The following is a 12,363-nucleotide window of genomic DNA, read 5'->3' on the forward strand; positions in this document are numbered from 1 at the left end:
TGTGGGTACGGCTTTCTACCCAATACTTAACTTCGGAGTATCTTTCTGATCGTGATATTATCCAACTAGAATCTTCCAGGTGTACCTCCTGTTGTGAGTTTTGAATAGTGTACTTACTATTACTTGATGAAATTTATTGCAGAAGCAGTCTTCTCCTTTGAGACCTTTGCTTGTAACTCATTGCTAAAAGCTCGTATTATTCCGTAACTCTTTCTCATGTTCCTTCCTACTACCATGTTCCAGTATCTCAATGTCATTAGACTGTCGTCTCAGTTTACAGCATTACCTGTTCAATATCCCCATGCATACTTTCTTTATGTCTTACTCTGCTTGTGATGTCGGTATGTGTACGTGATCAGTTGCTGTTGGCGTTGATTTCCTGTCGATCCTGATGAGAGTAATTCTGGTCAATAAAATTCTTCTGGGTTTCGGACCGCATTGTCAGCTGTGAAATTCGGACGTTTCGGCGACTATTGCAAAACGCCTTTCTTAGGGTTTATTGCTGAGTCAGCAACAAACCCTGAGGAAGGCGTCTTGCAATGGCCGACGAAAGGTCAGAATTTGACAGTTGACAAAGCAGTTCCAATCCAGAAGAATTTTATTGACTGTGACAACGGCCGCGGAAGCCTACGCTTACAAGAATAATTCTGAACTATCAAAGAAACTCACTCCCTGCCCTACCTTCCTATTCATAACGAACCCTACTCCAGTTATACCAATTTTCAGCTATTCTAGATTTGATCCTTATTATAAATCTTCATCATCTTTCCATTTTACTTCACTGAGTCCCGCTATATCTAGACTGGCTCTTTGCATTACTCTCTTTAGATTTTCTAGGTACTCCCGCACGTTCAGTTTTCTGACATCCCACACTCCGATTGGTAGACTTGTTCTTTCGGTGATCATTCATTCTTTTCCTCGAGGCTGTCTTCCCCTTGGTAGCACTAATCCAGAACCTTGTCAATTTAAAACATCGACATGACAATGTTTCAGGTCACGCGTCCTGTGTATGCAATGTGTGTGCTTTTAAAGCAGTGGTTTCCACTGACTTTTGCATCCCCATGCCGTTAATCATTGCTGATTCTCCCGTCCTCTAGGAAGTTTCCGAACTGAAAGAAAACAGACTGCTTTGAAAGTACCTCCTCTCCTTCGCCCGCCTTAATAGGACTGTTGGCATAATGTGGGTGACTCGTTATACCCGAAGTCTTCGGTCGACATTGCCGATGGTTTTTATTCAGAATTCAAGCATTTGGTGGGATAGAACACGGGACCCAGGTTGTTTTGATTATTAGAGGCGTCGTGCTTCAACATGCGTTAAAAAGTGCACGTGTCTTTTCATTTCATTTGACGGCTACGTTAACGAAGAAGCAGAAGCCTTTAAATTATTAACAGCGATAGCAGGAAATGTAACGGAACTCTTTTTCTGTGAACAGGGAGCAACGTCTGGCCTGTACTACATGTTCGGCGTATTGGCAGTGGTGACGCTGGTGACATCTATTTTGATGTCATTCCTGCCTGAATCACTGAATGAAAAACTTCCGGAAACTCTGAAGGACGCTTCCACATATGGGTGTGACCAAAAGTTCTGGAGCCTTCCGATAAGAAGGCCCAGCATATCAGAAAGAGATACATTGTACAAATATGACTTCGAAAAATGATTTCGAAAAATGATTGTCTGGAAATGATCTGATATTATTCTTCCAGAAGAAAACTAATTGGACAGCAGACCCGGACAGTCCTCCTGCCGTAGTGTGGCTACGAGACAGTCAACAGTACCATCACTAAACGAAAATATGAAGAAGTCATGGTCGACTGTGTGCCTTTTGCTTCATGCAACAGTAATACAATATGATAAAGTACGGCGATACACAGACAGACATACAGCGTACGCAAAATTTGAAAGAGTTGTTCACTTTTGCTAGTAAAATGTTTCGCAACATTATGCGAAATAATCATTTTGATATGGTGAGGTATGTTTGAACGATATTTATTTCGTTGATAGTTTTCATCACCATGGTATTGTTAATATACTGGCAATAGCAGTCTTCCGATTTTCTTAGTAAATAAGAAAATGGTGTACAACAGTAATTATCCTTTGTTTCTGTGAAGCTGGGCAAAATGTACCCTACAATTTCAAATATGTGTATACATAATACTTCTTTATGAGAAAACTATGTGCAAATTTGTGACTTCGATTCTCAAAAATTCTCAAACAATCTTTCTCCTTGCATTTATGCAATAGTACACAGACATGATGATATCAATCTCATGCGTAAAGTATCATTTCTAAGATATATATTTCTATATGTTTTATTTACATCACTGGTTCAGAATATACAAGTATGGGAAAGGAAACCGACTACGTGCAGTCGATAAGAGTTCGCTTGGAGCGATTCAGGGAAGAGAGAGAAAACTCTATCCCGGGTAGAACGGCGTCTCTGAATCCATAGCATCTGGTGCAGAAAGTCCGTGTATAACCTCTGTATCACTTTCCTCGGTAGTTATTATACCACATAACGCTGAACTAAACTCAGGTATACCTTTAAAAATATATTCTGCTGGCTGTGTTCAACAGTGTTTACGAGTATATGAATAGGAAATAACGCATTGTCGATTGCAACGTCTGCTAAGATATATATACACTGAAAAACAATTTGATAAAATGTATAGGGCAGAAAGGCACCATAAAAAAAAAAAGAATTTGAGTAACGATCAAGGGGTTGCAGTGGCATATTTTGGGTTCTACAGGAACATAGCTGAAAACTGAGAAATGGACATCCTTACTCAAAATGAAATATAATTAATAGGAAACGTATATGCAAACAAAATGTTTGGATTAACCAGTAGCCGAATGAGAACGAGAAAAACATACACACGTATCGTACTTACCTGATGTGTCATACAGAACTTCTTTAGAAATGAAAAAAATCACATTCGTGTTTCATGCTTCAGTATGTCCTAAAGAGATCAAAGAAAATGGAAAATGAGTATTCTATTGTACACAGACTTGCCACCACTTAATAATGTATGTCGTAGGAAATGCTCAAACTGACCACCGTTTTCACGCTGGCATAGTGCCGTAAATAGATAGTTCCTATACTCAAATTCCTTTGTTTCATGCTGTTTCTTAAGCCCTTTTGATAAAATAGTTTTTCCTTATTCTATATTTGTGTGTGTAAGCTGCTTCTTTTCTTTAGGAAGGATTTACTACAGAATATGAGTGTGTTAAAATCAGGTGGAATTCATGTGTGGCACAGTATGTTGAAAGTAAGAATAGACAACTGAGGATAAAAAGTGGAAATTTAAGGATGCTTACAAGCAGATAATCTTGATATGCAAGGAGACTAGATATATTTGTTTAGACTTTTATCACAGTCGTAATTTGAACTGTTAATCAAGAACTCAAACAGAGTAGGCAACGATCAAGAGCTTATTATTGTAAACACATGAACAATTGACCGTCTAATACACCGCAATAAACCCTAATACACATCACCAAAATAACTCGGCAGACAGTCATCAAACTACAAACGTTGATGACGAACTGTATCATTTCAGTAAATAATGGTGAACTTAACTGGACTCGAGTTTTCTAATGAAGAACAAAATCTTAACAATGGTCTTAAATATAATACTAAATTATTTTTAAATAAAACTGAAACTGAACAGTTTTTAACACAAGCTAAAACGTGATAAAATTAACTCACATGAATTAATAGCAACAAATGAACACCAGTATTAAAGTAAAAAATGCAGTAATTAATTGTAGAATGATCATGTTATACGAATTTGTTGTGTCTGTTCTTTCGGACATATTTGACAGAATACTTACCACGCATTCATATAGCTAACTGATTCGCCTCAGTGAGCACTTAATCCATCACTTTCAGTGTGGGTGCACAATTATGGTCGACCTCCGGGGGCAGGAATGTCAAAGTAGCGAGCATGGAGAAAACGGACGAGGAGTGCGGATTGGTGGCGGTAGGGGGGAATGGCGGTCGGCCGAGAGACTCAGCGCAACTGCGATAAACACCGTGTCTGTGTCGCGCAGTGGCTAACTCTGCTGAGCAGTAGGCAGGAGATCACAGGTTCCAGTCCCGGTCCACAACATATTTCCGCTTATTTCTGCTGATGCTGCATGAAGTCTTGACGCTGCTGACATCAGTAGTCCCTTCCCTTTCATTTCCTTTCTGCCCGTCCACCTTCAATTTCCACAATTATGATTATGTCATGGGAGTAAAGGGCTGGGTATTAATTATGACGATGTATATTTCATTATGATTTATTAATTTAAGGCTAGGGCATAAATGACTGGAGGTCACCCCCTGTCGCTCCGCATGTGGAAAGCGTCTTCACCAGGATAGCTGCAGCGGATCGCGTATGGCAGAAACTCCGGTGTACTGCCCCCGGAAGTCTAAAACTATCACCATAAGTAACTACCACAGTCTTGGCGAGAGGTTAGTCCACACCGTGACACCCCTCGCCGTAACAACAGCAACACCACAAATGGCAATTTTGCAAGCTCGGGACGATTAACAAAATCATTGCCTGACGCAAGGCAGTGAGTTCCTCTTTCTAATGAGACTGTTAAGCGCCTTTATGGCTAAAAAGGTTAAAATAGTTGTCTCCAGGAATTCAAAAGCATCTGACCTTCATAAAGAATTTTAATAAAACCAGTCAGACAAATGAAGGCAGCAACACTAGCTTTTTCTACAAATTGTGAAGAAACAACTTAGCTAGTAATAATGAAATAATTTATAAAATACCCACGGCAGCCTTGGCTACTTAACAAGTCGTAAATGAAACGTCCGAGAAGACGATAAGAAAGGCCACATTCTCAAAATACGACCACTAGGTCCGCAGAAAATACCAAAAATATCAGAACAGTAATGTGATTTTTTAAAGTAGTGCTTCAAGTCTGGGCCGCACAGAACAACACCGTTTACACATCACATTGGCAAGGCAGTACAGTCAAATTCAGAAGCACAAGTTCGCTTAGAATAACAGATAGCCCTCGACGTCTTAAATAACTACACTTCATGTCGGATAACGCTCTCAAGTCTTCGCTGCAGGGGAAATATTTCGATCTATGGCTATATAAAAAAAATAGAAGGCGGTTGGAAAAATGGAAATGAAAAAAATCTAAATAAAACGAAAACAATTAAAAAGTTGAATGAAAAGCATCGGGAGAATAATGTAATTACAACGAGACCAGAAGAGGGAAATATGTGAGTCGTCATTCATGAAAATGGTATTAATAAAACACTAATATTCTTTGACGATCACAAAATCAGAGGAAACATAAGAAGAACACGCTTAATAAATTTCAACGCAATGATCGGATGAAGAAATATATAATAGTAAGTTTCGTAAGAGGCGTAACGCATGCATATTGTACCTATGGTAATATTACGATAGCAAGCAGCTTCATATAGACAATGAGTCACGGCTATCTCCTGGCAGATGGGTATTCTAAGCCAGCAGCAACTAGTAACGGCTGTGCCTGAACGAGGACGCTATCATACAGACCATGATATCTTAAGTAGTGAAAAACAATATTTTTTGGAAACTGTTTCTTCTGAGAATATTATGGGTGGTATTAATGAATGATTATTTAAAATGTTTCGTTGTTGTGAGAATGAAGCTGTGAGTCCGAAGTAATATGATAAATGATATACCATTAGCAGAACTGAAATTCGCGCTCGCTTCAAATTATGGCGGTCGCGATAGAATTTTTTTTATTGCTGCTAATTTGGTAGTCTCTGCGCTTGCGATCGGGCAATAATAATCGATCGTGAGCGCGAAGTGGCTTATTACGAAGCGAAGAGATAAATTGTGTAGCTGTGGTTGCCGTTTGAATAACCTTTCCCAAATCACAAGCAAGCACACATGCATCTGATATTAATTTGTGTGTCCCGGCTATTTTGAGCATATCTTTGGCAGTGGCTGATATAAACATTCACGCTCATTAATTTGCATTTGATATTAATAACTTTTACGCAATGAATGGAAATGCGACCGTAGGCCGCCAAGAAAGTTAATCTTTTCCAGTAACTTTGTGCAATGCTGTAGTTTTCTCTCTCTGAACAAAAAAATGCTTTTAATTGCGTACAATTTAATCTTGCAAATATAAATAATATTTATATTCAGCTGGCCTTGTTATTACGGCTTGTAACATTAATTTATATTTACTGTTACTTCAAAGGTGTCTAACCGCCATTGACTAAGCAATACTGCAAGCAAACGGCCAATCCGATAGTCAATTGATATGTTGGTATGGGGAAACGGAAAATGACTTTTTGCATAACTGAAAGGTAACACATAAATTTTAGAATCTATATTCCGCAGAGTTACACTTACATTCTCAGACGAGAGCAGAGAGGCAGCGTTTTTACAGATTTCGTCACCAATGGCGGTGATTGAGACCTACCTCCATGATATGAGAGAAATAAAAGTGTCCTTCTTCATCAAATGAACAAGAACAATGATAATAATTTTACACTGTCAGTGATTTTATTTCGATTATGTATAAACACGCTGGTTCTTTTAATGACGTAGTGTTTTCACCACACTTTTATTTCAATGTTTGTTTGTCATTATTGTTGAAAGATTACCGTCAAACCTCCTTGCCTAGGGACGCCAGATGAAAGTTGATGTCGTCAAGCCCTGAATCAAAATTGTGCAACGGATAACTGGGGAGAGGAGCTTGAGAGCGCTACCTAGAGAGCGTGCCTTTCTGTACGATACTAGGCAAGGGGCTGGAGGGCTCACACGCTGATGTGTGGGTCCCTGCATTCTATATCTTTTATTTTAAATGAATTCCTTTAACCCGTCTCCTTTGTGATTTTTAGGGTATGTTAAAGATTGATGACAATTGATTACCTATTTATTTTCAACAGTATCACTCGACTTTACAGCAATTGCAGCAAGACTTGGCCACGCTTTATGGAAAGGTGTGAGGAGGATTAGGAAAGTTTATGTGCAGATTCATATTCACGTACAACAAATGCATAATACACATCACGTATAAATATGTATTATGAAGCTTGACACATTTCTTTCCACCCGTCCACATGGGTCCTGTTGCACCCACGGCCGGCCGCGTCGTGCAATAGAATTGCCCAGTGCGAGCGAGCAGTTTTTTTTTTCATTTATTGAATTTCAATTCCCCCCGAAGGGGGCGGGCTGGCAGCAGCTTAGTACGCCGCTCTTCAGCCGACAGATTTTGTGACAAAGAGCAAGAGAACAAATAAAAAACAGGCGATAAAATCGGAGACTTAGAGAGTAGCAAGGCGAAAAGAAATCGTGGAACTTAAAACAACAACACAGGGATGATGACGCTAATAAAAATACATACGAAGTAGACAGGGAAAACAATAGACAATTAAAAAACACGGCGACAGTCTGGATTATGTTCGCAAAGGAAATAAAATTCACACCGAGCGACAGCATGGTTTCTGTTCGCAACACGAGAAGGACAAACAACACTGAATAGTCACTGGAACACTGCACTAAAAAGTTGGCAAATGTGACACCACAGTCGAGAGCAGTCAAGGGGGAAACTGGACAGAAGATGGGAAAACGAAAAAGGGGGGGAAAGGAGAGTAAAAGCGAAGGGGGGAGCCGGGAAAGGAGCCGAAGGAGGATGAGGACCCATAAGAGGGGTGGGGGGCAGACACGACAGGGATTGGGGTAGGCAGAGGAGGGGAACACAAAAGGACTGGGGGGGAGAAGGGAGGTAGGGAGAGGTTTAGTGGGGAGAAAAACAGGACAGAAGGGGGGGGGGGGAGAGGGAGCCCAGGGAAAGGACAGAGGAAAGGAGGGGGATGGAGGATCAGAGTTGATAGGAAGGATAAATGGAGGGAGAGAGGGCATCATCCGGGAGGGGGAGGTGACGGAAGCCACCTTGGGAAAGGAGATGGAGGGTGTAGAGATGGAGGGTAGGGGGGACACAATGGTGAAGACGTGGCAGGGGGCGGGGACGGGAGAGGAGAGGAGCAACCAGGGGGTGAGGGGGTTCAAGACGGCGGGAGGTGTAGAGGATGCGGATATGTTCGAGGAATAGGAGCAGATGGGGGAAAGGAATGAGATCATAGAGGATCCGTGTGGGGGACGGGAGGCGGATACGGAAGGCGAGGCGGAGTGCATGACGCTCAAGGATCTGGAGGGACTGATAGAATTTGGGGGGGGGGGGCAGATATCCAGGCAGGACTGGCATAACAGAGGATGGGACGGATGAAGGATTTGTAGGTGTGGAGGATGGTAGAGGGGTGCAACCCCCATGTCCGGCCAGAGAGGAGTTTGAGGAGTCGGAGGCGGTTGTGGGCTTTGGATTGGATGGAGCGGAGATGAGGTATCCAGGTGAGGTGACGGTCAATGGTGAGGCCAAGGTAGGTGAGGGTGGGGGTGAGGCGAACAGGACGTGCGCAGACAGTAAGGGAGAAATCCAGGAGGCGGAAGGAGCGAGTGGTACGACCTACGATGATTGCCTGGGTCTTGGAAGGATTGAGTTTCAGGAGCCATTGGTTACACCATGCAGCAAAAAGGTCAAGGTGATTCTGGAGAAGGCGTTGGGACCGTTGGAGGGTAGGAGCGAGGGCGAGGAATGCAGTGTCATCAGCATATTGCAAGAGGTGTACTGGAGGGGGGGTTGGGGCATATCTGCCGTGTACAGGAGGTAGAGGGTGCGAGCAGCGAAGTCTGCTGCTTATGTAGCGGAAACTACCGTAACGTTTCACTGTCTTTGACAGTCTCTTCGACTTATTTTCTGTCTTTATTCCGTCACTTATGAAAAAAGTTTGTGGCAGGGATGGCACAATGAATAGTGTTGTGTCTTTTAACGTAGTATATGTTGACACGTGAATTGCAGCTAGAGAAAACTGATTCATACACTGAGGGGACAGAAGTGGTGGGATAGCGATATGCACGTAGACAGGTGGCGATAGTATCGCGTACACAAAATATGAAAGGGCAGTGCATTGGTGGAGCGATGTTGAAAGATGTCCGATCTGATTATTGCCGCACGGTGCGAATCAACAGACTGAATGCGAAGTGATAGTTGGAGACAGACGCATGGGACATTCCAATTCGTAAATCCTTAGACAATTCAATGCTCCGAGATCCACAAGTGTCAAAAGAATGTACCGAGAACGCCGAATTTCAGGCATTACCTCTCACCACGGACAACGCAGTGGGTGATGGCCTACACTTTTCGACCCAGAGCAGAATTGTCAGTGGTAACAGACATGCAACCGCAGGAATCAATGTGGGACATACGACTGACGTATCCGTTACGACAGTGTGGCGAAATATGGCGATAATGGGCTATGGCAGCAGACGACCAACCCGAGTGTCCTTGCTAGCAGCACGACATCGCCTGTAGCGCCTCTGGTCGGGCTGTTACCATACCGGTTACACCCCCGGTGACTAGAAACCCGTGGCCTGGTCACATGAGTCCACACTACAGTTGGTATTGGCTGAATGTAGGTTTCGAGTGTGGCACAGACCGCACAAAGCGAGGGACCCAAGTGGGCAACCAGGCACTAAAGTGGCTCCATAATGGGATGGCCTGGGTCCTCTTGGTTATGTTCGGCTACTTGGAGATCATGTGCCACCACTCATGGGCGTTATGTTCACAACAACAATGGAATTTTTATGGATGACACTATGTTTTTTCACCGGACCACAGTTGTTCGTTATTGGTCTGAAGAACACTGTGAATATTTCGAACGAATGATTTGGCCACCCACACGCCCCCTTAAATATCATCGAAAACTTATGGCAAATAATGGAGAGGTCAGCTCGTGCACGAATTCCTGCATCAATAATACTTTCACAGCTATGGACGGCTGTAGAGGGAGCATGGCTCAGTGTTTCTACAGGGGACTTTCAACAACTTGGGAAGTTCATGCAGTATGCAGTTGCTGCACTAGGCCCAGCAAGAGGAGTCTGACACGATATTATGGAGTATCGCATGACTTATGTCTCCTCACTCTACGCTCAGGGGAAATTTGTAAAGTGCATTTCGCTATTCTATGGTACTGGGGAAACAAGACACATTTTAAAGCAATTTAGTCACTTAAAAGATAAGAGTAGTTTGTTTTTAATGAGTTTTATAAAATTGTTTATTTAGTAAATGGCTGTGAAAAGTTATTATGATATGATTGCTTCGTGGTAAAAGACGTGGAATAGTGCGGTACAGTACTGGCAGATCATTGGCTATGACATTTCACATTCAGTGAGAAGAGAGATGATTAGTGCGTATGTTGTGGGCTAGACGAATTGCTAGGCGAAGTCTGAGCTGAATTCGGAGCTCAGCCACAAAGACGATATGGTAAGTGTACTAGTAGCTTTTATGTGATGTAATAATTTTTTAGAATTATGAGTTACATTAGATCGTCGAGTGTTGCAAAGTAATCGTGGACAAATGATAAAGACGAACACGAGGGGTTCAGAAAGTTATGTGTGAATTGTGACTTTCTGTATAACTAAAAACCACGTTCTATGTTATAGAAGTCATGATCGAGAACCAAACGTTTGGAGAGAGTGGTTTGGATTATGAGCATTCTTTCGCAGATAATCTGTTTTGTAAACTCTCCGGTAGCAGGCTCGGTAAAATACCATACGCTGGCTAAATAAGAGTGACTGACGGAGTGTGAGTGTCGAAAATGTAACTTCAGATTAGCATGGACTTCATGTTTACTTTGTAACAAAAATGTGAGAATACTGTTTAATTTTCGTTAAAAAACTTTACTTCCACTAACTAGCTCAGTAAATTTGGAACTAGTCAAATTTTAGAGCAACCTTTACATACAGCTGGTGCGACTACTACAGTTCATCCAATCGAGAAACATCAATAGGTTTTCTAACAGGTGAGATCTGAACGCTGAAGAAGCAAAATTCACGCCAAGCTGACTGGACATTTTCTGAACGCAAGCTGCCCCATGTTCACAGACGAAGACAAATTCAAATACAAGGCTATGAAGCAACAAATTCCAGACCTTAGATGACAAGTCAAATTAGATGAAGCAGGAAAACCATTACATCATATTTTAAATAATATCAGGTGCCCTAGCTATAAGCTAAATTAGATAACAAACAAGAAACTCATGAAATCGTATAAATGCGAACAATCACACAATATTAAAAACAACGTGTTTTGAGATGATATATTATCGCAAGAGGCCACTTCATTACATATCTTTTGACAATCGTTCCAGAGTGACCTTTGAGACCTTTGAGATCAATAATATAACCGTAACGGGGTATGGAAAATTAAGCATCTAGATTTCAGTTATTTCAAATTTCAGGACACAATACATCGACAATCTGGTAAAACATGCTGATATACTCGTAATTATAAATGGCTTGGAATGCAGATTCTTTGACAAATTCCCACAAATAACCGAAAAAAATTATGTCTACTGCAGACAGTATGCCGACGGCTTTATCTTTATATTGGAAGGGGCTGAAACTGATCTAAACAATTTGATTGGGAAATTAAATTCAGTGCCCCCAAAGATACCATTCACGGATGAGATAGAAACAAACGATAGTCAATTTCTTAGATTTGACTGTAAACAGTATTAAAGGCTAAAAGGAAATATCAATTTTTATTAAGCCTCTGACCACTGATGTCATTATTAATGCACAGTCCTAACATCCACAACAACACAGAAATGCATACATTAACGTCATGATTGCTAGAATACTGAAGCTGTCATTAATAGTGAATGAAATAATTAAGGAACCTAATACCCCAAAACACATAGCAATCGACAGTGGGTATGGAAATAATCATGTGAAATTACTATACAAGAAAAGAAAAGAAAAACTGCAACATGTAGCGAACAACACCAAAGGTAAACGGAGGAAACTATGAACTAAGGATGAAAAAGTTATTTATGTGCCAAAGACTTATTAAGGATGGCATGCAATGAGGTGACAGAAATGAAGGAATATCTCTTAAAATCGTTTCGAACCTCTTTTTGCCCAGCGTAGTGTAGCAACTCGACATAGCGTGGACTCAATGGGTCTTTGGAAGTCTCCCGCAGAAATATTGAGCCATGCTGCCTCTTTGGCCGTCCGTAATCAGGAAAGAGCTGCCGGTGCAGAATTTACTGCACGAACTGACCTCTCGATTATGTCCCATAAATGTTCGATGGGTTTCATGTCGGGAGATCTGGGCGACCAAGTCATTTGCTCAAATTTTCTATAATGTTCCTCAAACCAACTATGAACAACTCTGAGTGGTGACATGGCGCATTGTCATCCATAAAAATCCCATCGTTATTTGGGAACGTGAAGTCTATACGAATGGCTGTAAGTGGTCTCCACACAGTCGAGCATAACTATTTCCGGTCA

At 41.5% G+C, this 12,363-nt stretch overlaps 1 protein-coding gene across 2 annotated transcripts in view; it reads left to right on the plus strand.

Moving 5' to 3' along the window:
- Positions 1–2,264, plus strand: part of LOC124789400 (solute carrier family 22 member 7-like) — a 90,225-nt gene extending 87,961 nt beyond the window's left edge. For both annotated transcript variants that reach the window (XM_047256739.1, XM_047256740.1), the window contains exon 9: positions 1,434–2,264. In XM_047256739.1, coding sequence (XP_047112695.1) covers positions 1,434–1,658 — 225 coding nt within the window. In that variant the 3' untranslated portion in view covers positions 1,659–2,264. The remainder of the gene's footprint in view (positions 1–1,433) is intronic.
- Positions 2,265–12,363: the final 10,099 nt, after the last annotated feature.

The sequence above is a fragment of the Schistocerca piceifrons genome, chromosome 3 (genome assembly GCF_021461385.2).
Source record: "Schistocerca piceifrons isolate TAMUIC-IGC-003096 chromosome 3, iqSchPice1.1, whole genome shotgun sequence".
In the NCBI taxonomy this organism is placed as follows: domain Eukaryota; kingdom Metazoa; phylum Arthropoda; class Insecta; order Orthoptera; family Acrididae; genus Schistocerca; species Schistocerca piceifrons.